The 15,928-nt window shown below is 48.4% G+C and overlaps 1 protein-coding gene across 2 annotated transcripts; it reads right to left on the bottom strand.

Moving 5' to 3' along the window:
• Nucleotides 1–719: 719 nt before the first annotated feature.
• On the bottom strand, nucleotides 720–8,459 carry RIIAD1 (regulatory subunit of type II PKA R-subunit domain containing 1). Of its 2 annotated transcripts, none has more exons than XM_053277363.1 (4): nucleotides 7,925–8,459; nucleotides 5,557–5,633; nucleotides 3,843–3,889; nucleotides 720–1,012 (listed from the first exon to the last, which is right to left on the bottom strand). In XM_053277363.1, the coding sequence occupies exons 1-4, from the start codon at nucleotides 8,006–8,008 to the stop codon at nucleotides 939–941; spliced, it is 282 nt and encodes a 93-aa protein (XP_053133338.1). In that variant the 5' UTR covers nucleotides 8,009–8,459; the 3' UTR covers nucleotides 720–938. The 2 variants fall into 2 exon arrangements, with proteins under 2 accessions (XP_053133338.1, XP_053133339.1); XM_053277364.1 differs by lacking the exon at nucleotides 7,925–8,459 and adding an exon at nucleotides 7,433–7,805.
• Between the last annotated feature and the right edge of the window lie 7,469 nt (nucleotides 8,460–15,928).

Below are 15,928 nucleotides of genomic sequence, written 5' to 3'. Positions count from 1 at the left end.
TGGGAGCTGTAGTCCTTTGCCACCCAGAGAGCCTCAGGCTGGCCACCCCTGCCTTAGGATCCATGCACTCTGGGCATGACAAAGGTGGCAGTCTCTTAATCCCTCGGGATTTTCAAGGGATTGGAAACGAAACTGATGGCATCGTAATGCCCTTTCTTCGCATCTGTGGCGCAGCCGCATTTGGGATGCTGTATACATTTCTGTGCAGGATGAGAAACGGTGCCGGAAAAGGCAGCCCCAAAGTTGTCTTTCACCTAATGCACATCGTATCTTTGAGAGCGCTGCAATAAGATGTGGTGGCGGCTGTTGGCTTTTGACTAGCTTTAAAAGGCGTCGGGCAAACCTGCAGAGGAGGGGAGGGGTGTGAATGGCTGTGGGAGCTAAGAGAGCTAAGCCGAGCCCCCATTTTCAGGGGCAGTCTATTTCTGAACACCAGGTGCTTGGGAACCATGGAGGGGAGAGGGTTGGTGCCATACCCTGCCTGTGGGCTTCCTGAAAGCACCCGGCCAGCTCCTCTTGGAAGGCGGGTGTTGGACTGGACTAGAGCAGCCTTGGGTCCCATCCTGCAGGGATTGCTCGTAGGTTCTTTTAAGAGCCACCTTTTAAGGCTGGTAGCTCCCCTAAGAGAGCGGTGTTTTAAAAGGCCTCCTCCGCCACGTCCTGGCGCCTCCATCCTGGTGCAGATTTTATGGCCACGAAAGAGGGAGGCTCAGTCTTGCTTGGGCCAGGTAGCCAAATTTATTGGAAGCTTTGGATGGGGGAAGGGGTTGGAAGACACGCAGGGGCGGAATGGTGAAGATCACGGCGGAGGCGCGATCTCGGTCCAGGAGAGGTCCTGGGCAGTGGAGAGGTCATCTCGAGAAGGGGCATCCCGAAGACCCAGGCACACCATGGCCAGGCTTGCACACGCCACCCGTATCCCGAGTCTGGGCGTGTGTCTACACAGCCTGGTTTATTTTCGCCATCAGCTCTCGCTTCACTTGCGTGGGAAGTTCTGGGTTGGTGAAATAGTCTGAAATGACAGGAGGGAGGGATATTCAGATCAAATCTGTATTGTTACGGTCATTCGGCCAGCAAAACACAAAGTACAAAAACTTTACATAAAAGCGAACCTGGTCAAATAAGTAATAAACTGTTCAAACATAAAACCGAGCCGTAACGCCCGAGTTCATCCATTACATAAAACAGAGGGCTCCATACATTATAATAATCTAGAATTTCATTCAATCCAACCCCATATCTCGCTTCCCAACATTTCTTATCTTAGTCTTGTTAAAACAAAACTTCACCACGTTATAACATCCCAATGGCCTGTTAAAAGTAACTCCAAATAGAACTGCTCAGAACAACTGGGGTATGCTGTTAAAAAAGGACTTGTATCTCTCTCTCCCGCAAAGCTTGATAAAACTGACAATTCACTCCACTTCCCCAGAACTACAAGGGCAGACACGCTCCTTGTATGGGATCTTGGAAGGAGGGATATTGAAGGAAAGGGCCGGGATGTGTTGCTTTTCCTCACAAAGTGCCCTGGAGTCAATTTCCTTTTTTTTTTTTTTTTTTTTTTTTAAAGCAAGATCAGGACATAAAGCTGCTGCCGTTCAGTGTAGGCAAGATTGGGCCAGATAAACCAATGGTCTTGCTCAGGTATGCATTGCTTAAATACATCGTTTTTAGGCGGGGGAGTTTAACTTTGAATGTAAAAGCTGCCTTCTCCTGAGTTAGATCCTTGCTCTATCTAGCTCAGTATTACCTACACTGACTGGCAGCAACTCTCCATGACGGGTGAAGAAACGTTGGCTCAGTTTATCAGCCAGACAAAATATTTCACTCAAGCAATGTTGGTACACTGCTCCTCATGGTGTACTGGTTAGAGTGCCGGACTAGAACCAGGGAGACCCGGGTTCCAATCCCCATTCAGCCATGAGACTTGCTGGGTGACTCTGGGCCAGTCGCTTCTCTATCAGCCTGACCTACTTCACAGGGTTGTTGTGAGGAGAAACTTAAGTATGTAGTACACCGCTCTGGGCTCCTTGGAGGAAAAGCGGGATATAAAATTTTTTTTAAAAAAAAAGGTAAATAAAATTTTCACTCGTCACAGACTAGTAGACTAGTGGATTTCTGCAGCCCTGCCCCAGGAGTCTCTCCCAGCCCTACCTCGCGATGCTGCTGGGGATTGAACCCGAGACCTTCTGCCTGCAAAGCACTGGGCTCTACCACTGAGCCGTGGCCCCGATCCGAGACCGCTTACTAGGGGGGTGGCCTGTGGCTGAGTGGTGGGGCCTGTGCTTCTCACGCCCACCCCAGATTCAATCCCTGGCACCTCCCAGTTTAAATTCTCAAGCCGCGGGGCTGGAGAGAGCCCCTTGGAGAGCCCCAGTGGGTCAGAGGAAGCCTCTCCGACCGTCAGGACGGCCTCGTATGGTCCTTCGATACCAAAGCCGCATGGTGGGGAGGAGGGGAGGACAGCGAGAGGCCTCCGTGTCCCTCACTGTGATTGAAGAGCGCCATCCGTACTGTGCGTTCTCTCTGTCATCGATCTGACAGCAAAGGGTACCAGACACACCGGCCGCTCCCAGCCGCCGCTCCGCTTGCCAGAAAGGAAGCCGCGTTGAAATATTCCAGAGGTGTGTGTGTGAGGTCCCCGCCGCCGCCCCGAGCGCCTCCTCATTCTCGGTTCTTACAAGAGGGGTTCCCGAGTCCTTTTGAGGGCCCCTCTGCAAATCCCGGCTGAATGCATTGCGAGCTGCGTTTCCACCGTGAGATGGAAAGGCTCATGCGGCCAGGTTTCCTCTCTTTCCTGCTTTCCTTTAATACCATTTCAGGCATCGCAGTGTGTCGGAGCACCTGTTCTGGATGCAGGCCGTCCCGGGTCCAGCCCCCTCCAGATCGAGCTGGGGAGAAAGACTCTTCTCCACCTGAAATTATGCGGAAGCGCTGCTACTAGTCCATGCAGGCAGGACTGAACGAGCCGGGCCAAGGGCCTGACTCTGTGGGAAGCCGCTTCATAAGAGACGCAAGTTTTGGGCAGGATGGAAATGTAATAAAATAGATAAGTTCATCGCCCACTCCAGACATGCAAAAGCCTGTTTCAGGGTTCAACTTTAGCCACACTTTTGCTCCAGATTGGCTTCTATTTTTCATATGAGAGACCAGTTCTCCGGAGAGCCCAGGTCTCTTACAGAGGCAGCCTCCTTGCCTCTGGAGTCTCCATCCCTTCAGCTCCCTGTCCTTTGGGCCCTTCTCTCGGTGGTTGGTGTTCAGGTCCTTGGCCTGCCCCACACAGCCCCATGCCTCCCTAGGGCCTGTGTAAAATTTCAGGCTGGGAGAGACTCCTGCCTGCAACCTTGGAGAAGCCACTGCCAGTCTGTGAAGACAATACTGAGCTAGATAGACCAGTGGCCTGACTCAGTATATGGCAGCTTCCGATGTTCCTATTGCAGCATCCCTCCAGTGACTGTTGTGGGGACTACCTTATTTTTCTTTTTAGACAGTGAGCCCTTTGGAGACGTCTTAATTAATTGCTAGTTGGTGAGGCCTGTAATTGACTGGGCAGAAGTCATTTTGCATTTTAAAAAAAAGTTATTTACAGCATATTTCGGTGTAAAAAGTAGTATCTTCAGTTATCTTAATTGGCCGGACTTTTCTGTGTAAGCCCCTTTGAGAACTTCTATTGAAAAACAGAAATATTAATAGTAGTTGTAGTAACTTCTAGGCCTGGATACTACATACACTTGCATGGAGGTTGGCCGTGTGAGGACTGTACCATAGCAACTGGGCGGGGGGGGGGCTCAAAGAAACGGAGCGAAAACCTCCCAGTTTACAAGGTTAGTATAAACTCTTACCTGCAGCAAACTCTCGGATATCTTCCGGCCTCTTCAGCAAGACTTCCCTGGAAACAACAAAGGGAGAAGGGGAGAAAATAGACTCGGGAAAAGAGAGGTCTTTTTAAGCAGTTGCTTTTTCTCACTGTTGATTTTGTGGGTCCTTGTCAAAGGTACGTAAGACAAATTGGTAAATTACTCCGTCCCTATTGGGAATCGATAAGCCAATTAGCAAGCGAGGAGGACCGTTTAATTTACATCTGCATTCACCTCTGGCGGAGGGGAGTTTTATATTAGAAACGACAACAGGAACATCTGAGCGGAGGAAATATTTATAACAATTAAAAAGCCCTCTTCTGAATCACGCGGGGCCTCTGCTGGCTGATCGATAAAGCAATTAGCACCGAGCTGGGAAACAAAACCTCCAAGTGGGGTGGACGATGGGCGGAAAGTTTGCCAAGGATTAAGTGCCACTTTGGGAGAGGCACCTTGGAAATCCAAGGGAGGGTTTCAGTCGTAGGCCGCTGGCAGCCTTTAGCCCAAACCTCTGCTGCCACCTTAGGCCTTTCTGGGGATTAAGAAATGCGGCCACATTCAGCAAGGTTTGCATGGTGGAGTCTGGCCTGGACTGCATTACGTCGCTGTGCTTCCAAGGGAGGTCATCATCATTTCAGATTCTCCACCGTGTAAAATTAAAAAAATAGAGAGCGAGCACGTCGGGAGAACTGTGGATCTCGAATCTTCTTCCCTTGTCTGTTTTCCACATGCAGGCGTATGTGTGTTATTTAAAGATGTGCCATCGAGTCGGTGTCGACTCCTGGCGCCCACAGAGCCCTGTGGTTGCCTTTGGTAGAATACAGGAGGGGTTGCCCATTGCCTCCTCCCGCACAGTATGAGATGATGCCTTTCAGCATCTTCCTATATCGCTGCTGCCCAATATAGGAGTTCCCCATAGTCTGGGAAACATCCCAGCGGGGATTCAAACCGGCAACCTCTGGCTTGCTAGGCAAGTCATTTCCCCGCTGCGCCATTCAGTGGCTATGTGTAATTTAGGGGAGCATTTATTTATTTTTAAAATGTGATTTCCCTCCCACCCACCTCAGCCAAAAGTGATGCAGCCCCCAAATACAGCAATGGCTGCTTGGTTAGATGGCTTTGAGCGGGGATTAGACACCTTCCTACAGGAGTAGGGGAGCTCTCTCGCTACTGGTCTTGGTCATTAAATGGAACCTCCATGTGTAGAAGCTGTCTACCCCTGCTTCTGTAGAGCAAAAGGAGGAGAGGGTACAAACATGCCTCCAATGCCCGTGAAACTGACCGGCCTGCCATTGAGTAATTGAATTGTTGAGTGGGCCCATTTGAACATCACAATGTGCTCCCCGCCCCCTGCCTCATTTTGAAACATTTAAGTCTACATTTCTGTTTTTGCCACTGTGCCGTAAAGTAACATTGGGTTTTGGTGGTCAAGCAGTGTTGGTGGAAGACGTTTTGCCGAAGGAGATCCCACACGTTGAATTGAATTGGGTGCAATATTTTTGTGCGCACTGTTCTCCTTGTGCTTTTCCTTGCTGATATGTAACATCCTGCTCATGTCTTTATCTCTCTAACCTTGGCAAGCCGTGCTCAAAGTGCATTAGCGTTTACTGGCCAACCCTAAAGCGTACTGCCCTGCCTCAAGAAACTAGTTCTGCTGAATTTGATTTTTTTTTCCCCACTCTGAGGGTGAGAAACCTACCTGAGAAATCCTGACAGCAGCAGCTCCACCTCTTTGTGGGAACGGAGGTATTTCTCATTGGCAATCTTGGTGTTTATCTGGAAATAAAAAGGCATGGATAAAGAAGAGGCGAAGGAGACTGGGTCTTCAGACAGAAATGTACGGATCACTCATGTGGTGTCCAAAAGCTTGTAGACTCTTGATGTCCCCAGCAATGTTTTGGGCTAAGGTCTGTGGCTTGAAGGCCATGCTCCTTAGCAATTGGCTGAGCTACTGTGACATCATGGAATGTTCAGAGACACTTTTGAACCACTTGGGGGGAAGATGTCAGCAATAGAATGTTGATGAACAGTGCAGTGATTGGAAGGAAGGAAGTGAAAGGTTTGGTTTGGTTGAAATGGGCGGAGAACTATCACCCAAGGTCTTGAGATAGGAAGGGGGTTGTGCAGTGTGGTTAGGAAGGAAGTCTCCCAAGAATTGTCATATTGAATCAAACCAAAGGCGTATCTAGTTCAAGGTTCTTGTTTCCAGCCAGGTGCCTCTGGGAAAGCCATACACAGGGCTTGAAGGTTGTGGCCTTCCTCTGTTGTTTGCCCTGAGCACTTGGTCTTCAGAGGTAGACTGCCTCCCAACAGTGAGGTTCCATTTTGGCTGTGGTTGTAAATAGCTGTTGATAGCCCTCTCCTTCTCTGTGAATTTGTCAGTCTTTTTAAAAAGCCATATAATCTCACAGGCATTATGCTACTTTGCGGTAGTGAATTGAGTGTGTGTGTGTGTGTGAGAGAGAGAGAGAGAGAGAGAATGAACGAATGAACAAACACTATTCCTTTGTGATTTCACTGATGACCAATCACATAATATCAGTATTACATGAGAGAGGGTGGGGATGGGGGAGAGGCCAGAATAAATGTCCACATCCTTTATAAATATACACACTTTACATCAGTTTAAAGTGGTGCTCACCCATTGCAGTTGCTGCTTTTCTTAGCAAGATGCATGAAAACAGCAGCGGGGGGGGGGAACCAACTTTCATGTATATTCTTAATATAGTGCCATCAACACATTTGGTGTTTTACAAAGTACAAGTGAACAGGTCACTGCCCCCCAGGGGCTTACAGTTTTTAAAAAATCAGCATGAGGGAGCACATTTGGAAATGGGGAAGAGGTAGAGGGAAGGAATTGTAAAGGCTGCTATCTTCCAGGCTAGCCCACCTCACAAGGTTGTTGTGAAGTGTAGAGGGAAAACAATACACGCTGTCCTGAGCTCCTTGTACAAAATGGTGAGGGGTAAGAAATGCTAGTTAAAAATAATGTTGTCTCTTGTGTGTTTCCATGCCTAGAATTTGCAGGTAGATTTTTTGTTTTTATTTCTTTTGGACACATGCATTCACAAATGGCAAAAAACCCCACCCACAGCCCTCCGTTCCAGAAAGGCTCCCAGAAGAATGCCTGCAGACGTTCCCCCAAATTGAACCTTTATCCAGCAAAACACAGTCATGCTCCATCTGGAACGACTATATATAAATAGGGAAAAAGAGATTACACCAAAAGCCATAACACCATAAGATGAGGCTTGGCCTTGACTTTATTCTGAAAGGATTTTTTTTAATTTTAATATTCGTATTGCAATAACCATCTTCTGGCCCAGAAGTGGGCAGCGGCAACACATTCTGTTTCACTTTTTGTGTCAGCAAAGCTGTATACGGTATAAAGAAATCACTCCTCAAAAGGAGGTCACAAAATGTCATCCCTCCAAGAGAGTCAGTCTTGGGCAGTCTTCTGAATCATTTGGTCTCCTTGCACTGCAGTATGTGGTGGCTTTTCCTTTCTCTCTCTTAAATAAACAACACACAAAAATCTGGCTTTGGTTTGAACCTTTGCATAGACTCTTACTGACCTGTGCTAAGGAACAAGAATGCAGCATCTTTTTTGTTGTTGTTTTAAACGACTGTGTAAAAGACGGTCGCACCACAACGTCCCTCCAAAGAAGAGTGTCTCATTTCCCCCCTTTCTTTAAAAAAATATTTTTTTTGACTTTGCTTTTCAACTTGTGCATGGCTTGAAGCACACTTTGCTGAACAAGAGAGAGGACTTATCTAACTAAAACATACTCCTTTTTGGCCAGGTAAAAACCACCCTTCTGCAGGAGGAGTCTCAGGGCAGCCGCATAAACCATTTTTGAACACAAGCCGATGCAATAAATATATAAAATAAGAGATTTGGAGCAGCCACTGTCCCCGTTCCCTTTGCCCCAAACTGGGCTAGCCGCTTGCAGGGGGCGAACCAAACTCCCAGCATGCACTGGGGCATAGTTGCCAACCAAAGGCTAAAAATGGTGGGCGGGGGGGGGCAGTCAAAGGGGATTTTTAGAAGTCTTTTCCAGACCCACCTTGAAATGCAGGAGCTTCATCGTCTGCTCTGGGTTGAGGGCAGCGATGTCCAGATGCTCCAGCCCTGAACCGATGTCGACCATCTTGCCGGCTCCTTCCAGGCAGGCAGGCTGGCAGGCCGGCTGTTTGCGTTGCCATGGGGACCGTTGCTAGACTAGCTCGGCCTTGCCTGCTGCCTGGCAGTGCAGCTACCGTACTAGGCCCTGGGAGCCGGCTGGGGCTGCCGTTTCCCAGCGACACCCAGCGGCATCGCCCACCCCCCCCCCGCACTTGGCCCTCCTTCCTTGGAAACGGGTCCGGAGGAGACGGCTGTGGGGGTCCCCATCTTCTTCCCACTCCTTGCCATGTTTCTCTTGCTTGCGGCCACAAGACCAGCTCCCCTCCCCTCTCTCCTCCTGTTTACTCTCCTGCTAGTTCGAGGCATCCTGCCTCTGAGGCTGGAGGTGGCCTATAGCCCTCCGGTGATCCATGATGAGTCACGATGAAGTCCCAGTCATTTCAGTAAGACTTAGTCTTATGGGATGCTGCCCATAGCTTGAACTCGCAGGACTGGATGTCTTACCATCTGCAGTGCTGACAAGCCGTATGGCTGGAATTTCCTACTGTAGAACATAAGAACAGCCCTGCTGGATCAGGCCCAAGGCCCGCCTAGTCATAGGGACCTAGGAAGCTGCCATATACTGAGTCAGACCATTGGTCTATCTAGCTCAGTATCGCCTTCACAGACTGGCAGCATCCTGTTTCACACAGTGGCCCACCAGATGCCGCTGGAAGCCACAGGTAGGAGTTGAGGGCCTGCCCTCTCTTCTGCTGTTACTCCCCTGCAACTGGGACTCAGAGGCATCTTGCCTCTGAGGCTGGCAGTGGCCTATAGCCACCAGACTAGTAGCCATGTTAAAAGCACAGGAAGAGGGCAAGGAAAACCTCTGGGTTGGATGGGATGACCTTCTGTTTCCTCGTTGCCTTGGCCGTCATCCTAAAAGGGTCCTGCCGACCCAATGTAGGAATGTAAGACTTCTGCCTGTCGCTAGTTTCTCCTTTTCTCTTGTTCAGTCAGGTCAAAACACAGCCTCCCCTCAGGGTATGTGCGATTATACCTTAGTCAGAAAAATGCAATTTCTGGAAATAGGCTCGTTTTAAAAAAATGCACTGGAATCTCTGTAAGAAAGGCTAGGCCAAAAGACTACTAAACCTTAGGCTTCCAAAAAAAACCCAACCAAACACAAAAGTAATTGTCACCTGAACATAGTCCAGGCATTATTTTTCATGATGAAAATGTGAGCCATGATGGAAACTTCTAAATCGCAGTATATTCGCTGTTTCGCAATAAAATTGTTGTGGTCCATCTGTCTGGAGATCATGAAGCATATCAGGTTGATACGCTTTTACTCTCAGGCCCTGTGGTTTTTCTTCCTAATACTGATTTCTTCCTAGTACACTAATACTTCCTAATATTAGTTTGTATACCACCTAGAGATGTACATATCAGGTGGTATAAAAATATGGTAAATGAATAAACAGAGGAAGATCCGTGGGATGGGGCCATGCAGAAGATCCCAGGCAGAATCTCCAGGTAGGGCTGGGAAGGAATCCTGCCTGCAACCTTGGAGAAGCCGCTGCCAGTCAGTGTAGGTAATACTGAGCTAGATGGACCAGTGGTCTGACTCGGTATAAGGCAACTTCCTATGTTCCTAACCAGGGTGTGTAGGGTGTTCACCCTTTTTAGCATGCCTGCTGTGGCCATAATACAGGCAGAAGTTCAGCAGGTGACGTTTTCCCACCACTGGATAGGCACAATTGGAAAGCTTTGCCTGTTGGATTTCTGCCCGTCGCACAGCTAGGAAAGGCCCGTGAGCCCTTCAAGAGGGGAACAGTAGTGAACAAAACTAGTGTTCTTAGTTTCAGCTTCCTTTGCCTCAAGGCTTTGACGGCCTCCCAGGTTAGTCGCAGGCCTTTTCCCTTCTTGCCTTGTGGCTGTATAAATAGATTTTTGAAGCAACTGCATGTTCTCCCGTGAAAATGGTTGCACAGTGGGTGGTGGAAGGAGAGGGCAAGAGGGCAAAAAAAGATCTGACGCAAAACCAGGGGTTTGGGGAAAGGAGACACCAGGTTTTTAAAAGGGAGGTTACTTAGATTTAAAAAACATACACATAAAAGCAGCACTTTGGAGGGGACATAAGGGTCTTGAAGAGTGAAGAAGCTGCGGTTAAAAAAGAAAAGGATACGTATGCCAAGAAAGAGAGAGAAGAAGCCAACCTTCCCTGCCTCTGTGGTGAAAAAAGCACTCTGTGCGTGTTCTCAATTTATTTTATTTTATTTTATTTTATTTACATTTATATACCGCCCCATCCAAACAGCACAACAATAAAAATAAAACCCACAAATCAATCCTTTTAAAAGCAATCATTGCAGAACAATCTAAAAACAGCAAAAAAAAAAACCTGTTTAAAAGCCATCATTACAGAAAAAAATTAAAAACAGCATAAAACCATAATTAGCAATTAAAACATATAAAACAGTTTACAAACCTTGAAAGTCCAGGCCAAACAGCTCTCCTGAAAGCCAGCAATGAATTCAAGCTACGGATTTCTGCTGGGAGTTCATTCCACAGCCCAGGGGCGGCTACAGAGAAGGCCCCGCCTCTGAGTCGCCATGAGACGCACCGGTGGTAACTGGAGACGGACCTCCTCAGATGACTTCAATGTGCAGTGGGGATCATGCAGAACTTAGACGCCCATTTGGCCTCACATCTTCCAGAACGTGTTCCTGACAGCGGCTTTCGGGGCTGAGCCGGCAGTTAATACACCCTGAGCATTTCCCTCTGGGGTTTCAGGGTGTCTAAGGAGACACAGTGAAATAAGGGTAATAAAATTATGCATGGTGTGGAGAGCGTGGACAAGAGAGCCGTACTTCTCCCACCACTTGCACAACACAAGAGTCAGGGGTCGTCCCAAGAAACTGATTGCCAGGAAATGTAGGCCCGACGACCAAAGGAAGGACTCTCTCACACAGAGCATAGTTAATCTATGGGGTTGTCTGGCTGCTGGTCCTGGTGGCTCAGGGATCCTCTGGATCCCAGTTGCAGGGGGACAAGAGGAGGTATGCCTTCATCTCCTGCTTGTGGGCTTCTTCTCAGAGGCATCTGGTGGGCCACTGTGGAAAACAGGATGCTGGACTAGATAGGGTCAAGAAAAGGAGGGGATCCCCTTCACTCCCCCCCCCCCCCCCCCGCGCAAACCCTGTTCTTATGTTAAGGATTCCAGAGGAAACTTGTGAACTAGCCCACTCCTGGCTCTTGTTCTACTCTCCTGAAAGATTTCTTCTACCTGAAGGGAGGATTTTCTTTTGAGAGAATATGGGGTGAGGTGTGGATCCATTTACTCTCAGGATTCTATTTAAAAGAGGTGAGACAAAAGCGGGAAGGTCGGAGCACCGCTGTAAGAACTTGGTAGTCACTAGTTGCACTAAGGCGATTTTTTGTTTGAGATGTCTAGGTAGAAACATAGGGAACTGCCTTCTCCCGAGTCAGACCATTGGTCCATCTGGCGCAGTATCGTCTTCACAGACTGGCAGCAGCTTCTCCAAGATTGCAGGCTGGGGTCTTTCTCAGCCCTAACTTGGAGATGCTGCCAGGGAGGGAACTTGGGACCTAGATGCTCTTCCCAGAGTGGCTCTATCCCTTCAGGGGGGAATATCTTACAGTGCTCAGACATGTGGCCTCCCATCTGTATTCAGACCAGGGCAGACCCTGCTTAGCTAAGGGGACAAGTCATACTTGCTATCACAAGACCAGCTCTCCTCTCCAATGGAGGGGACATCACCTGTAAGACAGTTTCCTTGTGGTCTTTGTCAATTGTGAGAAACTTAAGAAGTCCAGGAATCCTGTACATGGTCCGGAATATACCATTGGGGACTTCTTTAATTGTAATACGAAGGGAGTGATTTATGTCACTCGGTGCCTTGGCGAGTTGCTATGTGTGGGGATGACGACTAGGAATATAAAAACCAGAATTATTGGACATAAAAGTTATATTAAAAGAAGGAAAGGAAGAGAGCTGGTCTTGTGGTAGCAGGTGTGACTTGTCCCCTTTGCTAAGCAGGGTCCACCCTGGTTTGCATTTGTATGGGAGACTACATGTGAGCACCATAAGATATTCATTTATTTATTCATCAAATTTATATACCGCCCAAACTTTTGTCTCTTAAGGGATGGGGCTGCTCTGGGAAGAGCATCTAGGTTCCAAATTCCCTCCCTGGCAGCATCTCCAAGATAAGGTTGAGAGATATTCCTGCCTGCAACCTTGGAGAAACCGCTGCCAGTCTGTGAAGACGATACTGAACTAGATGGACCTATGGTCAGACTCAGTATATGGCAGCTTCCTATGTTCCTAAGGAAGATACAAGCACCTTTAGTCGAACATTTTGTTGAATCAACCCATAAGGTTGAAGACTTAAGCTTTGGGTGTGTAGAAAAGATCAGGAATAGTAATGATGTTCTCCATCATTCTTTTGCCCATCCAGGGCTCTTTTGGATTAATATACTATGAATATGGACCCCTTTGGGTTGAATGAGGAGGTTGAACTGGCTTGTGGATGTTGATTTACTTTGTTGTTGTTATTACTTGTTTTTGTTGTTGCTCATGGGTTCAGATATAAGTATGCTTCGATGTTATATATCATGAAAGGCAGTAATTTGGATATTTGTACTCTGTATTTGTGAATTGTATTGATTATTTGATCCCTATGGAATTGCTAGAAGGGTGATATTCATAAACACAACAGTCGATTAGGGGGCAATTGAGTTTGTCAGCCTCAGGCTAAGTATTTCCAGAGTCAGTATATTCAGCGGAATTAAAGCCTGTGATTGACAACTGTGGACATTATCCTAATAGAAGTCACTTGCTACAGCAGTATTTAAAAGCTGGGAGACAGACAGTAGTGCTATCATGGCAAGGGGAGAGGATGTCTCTGTTTTGGGATAAAGGAACAATATATGGCCTATATGCAGTAAGTAAGAATGCCCCAGTAAAGTAGTCTATGTGTTTAGTGTGGGACTTTGAGTCGGGGAATCTCTTCCGGTGCTCACACTTCTAGTCTCCCATTCATATGCAACCAGGGCGGACCCTGCTTAGCTAAGGGGACAAGTCATGCTGGCTACCACCAGACCAGCTCTCTTTCTGGTCTTCAACTATAGCATGAGGTGGGGTGTAAGGGTCATGGGCATAATGAGCCGTTAGGCCAAAATATACCGCATTTACCCAAATACAAGGCGACTCTGAATTTAAGATGAGCCCCTTTAAAAAAAATACTCTTAGATACAGGTCATACCTATCTTTACACAAAAGGAAGAGGGCTCTGGATTCAAGCTGACCCCGGGACGAAAGACTTTTAAAGCTCTCGTGGAAGAACGTGGGGGAAACCTAGACTTGGATTCAGGTCAATCCAGGAAGTCATGGAGAGCTTTAAACAGATGCAGTTTATGCCAAAGGAGGCAGGGAAATAGCGAGAACTGAAGGCCATGCTGGGTTATTATTTGCGAAGGGGTGATGTTTCGGAGCTTCCTGCTCCAAGCCAGTGTTTCCGGCCTGCCTCCGCACTTCGTGGGGTCCGCTCTAGCCACAGCCACGGCCTCCCGTTCTCCCCGCTTCTCTCTTTCTCTGTGGGGCGCAGCTCCTAGCTAGGAAGCAAGCAGCTTGTGGTAGCCCTTCCCCATAGGAGGCCTCCCAGCTGCTTTCTCCTCCTGGCAGGGGAAGAGCAAATGAGATTGGGGAGATGGAGAGGGGAAAGGAACAGCTGCCAGGAGCATGCCAGGTCAGGCCGGGCATTTTCCTGGACTTTCCGAGAGGGCAGAAGGGTGGGGAACTACCAGCCTCTGGAGCCAGCGTGGGGTAGTGGTTAGAGTGCTGGACTAGGACCAGGAAGACCCGAGTTCAAATCCCCATCCAGCCGTGATACTAGCTGGGTGACTCTGGGCCAGTCACTTCTCTCTCAGCCTCACCTACTTCACAGGGTTGTTGTGAGGAGGAACTTAAATATGGAGTACACCGCTCTGGGCTCCTTGGAGGAAGAGTGGGATATAAAATGTAATATAATAATAATAATAATAAATAATCCCAGCCAATCCTGATGTGTGGTGTGGAGAAAGTGGATCAAGAGAAATTCTTCTTCCTCTCAAATAACACTAGAACCAGGGGTCATCCCATGAAATTGATGGCCAGGAAATTGAGGACATAAGAACATAACAGCCCTGCTGGATCGGGCCCAAGGGAGCCCATCCAGTCCAGCATCGTGTTTCACACAGTGGCCCACCAGGTGCCGCTGGAAGCCTACAGGCAGGAGTTGTGGGCATGCCCTCTCTCCTGCTGTTACGCCCCTGCAACTGGTATTCAGAGGCATCCTGCCTTTGAGGCTGGAGGTGGCCCACAGCCCTCCGACTAGTAGCCGTTGATAGACCTCTTCTCCATGAAGTTATCCAAGCCCCTCTTCAAGCCACCCAGGCTGTTGGCTGGCCAGCAAACGGAGGTACCTTTTCACACAAGGCATCATCAACTTGTGGGATTCTCTGCCACAAGGTGTGGTGACAGCCCACAGCCTGGATGGCTTGAAGAGGGGTTTGGATAACTTCATGGAGGAGAGGTCTATCGATGGCTACTAGTTGGAGGGCTATTTATTTATTTATTCAACATATTTTTATACTGCCCAGAACGCAGGATGCGGGACTAAATGGAAGCTCTTGGGCCTGATCCAGCGGGGCTCTTCTTCTGTGCTTTCCCCCTCCCATGCCCCTCACGTGGCAAGCCGCCTGCCTCTTTGCGTACCCAGAAGCAAGCCCTTCTCTCAAAGCCTTGGGTATAGTTTTGCGAACTGCAGGAGTTTGCTGGATGGCCTTGGAAGGCTAGTGGCTGCTAGCTGTTGGGCCGGCCTCCCCTGTTTGGGTCAGCGGGGCTGAAGGGAAGGTTTTGACATTTTTGACGTTTGCAGCCATAGCTGGCAAAAGGGGTCTATCTTCTGCCGTGGGATGTCATGAAATTATCTCATATATATATATATTTCTCGTAAAAGGTGCACATGCACAATCTGTCCCTGTCCCTCCCCGCCCTTCCTCCCATCTTTCTATCCTTTCCCCTTCCGCCTATGTCAGGGCTGCACAACTCTGGCCTTCCAGCTGGTTTTGGACTACAACTCCCATCATCCCCAGCCACAGTGACCAATACTCAGGGATGGTGGGAGCCAACAGTCCAGCATTGGCAAGAGGGCCAACGTTGCGCAACCCTGCTCTGCTTTGACTGGCAGCGGCTCTCCAAGGCTTCAAACGAGTCTTTCCCAGATGCTGCTGCTGCTGCTACTACTACTACGACTACTACGAATGTTTATATACTGCTCTTCAACCAAAGTTCACACAGCGGTTTACAAAGAAAAATTCATCAAGAAGATGGTCCACTGTCCCCAAAGGGCTCACAATCTAAAAGAAACATCAGGCAGATACCAGCAACAGCCACTGGAGGGATGCTGTGCTGGGGCTGGATAGGGCCAGTTGCTCTCCCCAGGCTAAATTTAAGAGAGTCACCTCTTTAAAAAGGGGTTTCTTTGCTCAATTAGTAGGGCTCGAACCTGGAACCTCCTCCATGCAAAGCAGATGCACTGCTACTGGGATGGATGCCATCATCACACACCACGCCATTTGGGCATCCGTAAGTGTCCTTACAGCTGTACCTAATTTGGTTCAAATCGGTTAGACGGTCCACTTGCACCTCAAATGTTTATGCATCCGCCATCTTGGATCGGGATGGATGCCATCATCACGCACCACGCCATTGATGTGTCCCTACAACTGGATCTGATTTAGTTCCTATTGGTCCAGGCATTGTGAAGTTGATTGGAGCAGGGCGGGACTCTCTCTCTCTCTCTCTCATGGAATGCCAGGGGATCTCAAAAGCTTACTAGATCTAGATCTTACTAGATCAAAAGCTTACTAGATCTCAAAAGCTTACTAGATCTAGATC

The sequence above is a fragment of the Hemicordylus capensis genome, chromosome 14 (assembly GCF_027244095.1).
Source record: "Hemicordylus capensis ecotype Gifberg chromosome 14, rHemCap1.1.pri, whole genome shotgun sequence".
Lineage (NCBI taxonomy): Eukaryota > Metazoa > Chordata > Lepidosauria > Squamata > Cordylidae > Hemicordylus > Hemicordylus capensis.
The sequence above is the reverse complement of the archived record's forward strand: the minus strand, read 5'-3'. Positions and strand labels throughout refer to the sequence as shown.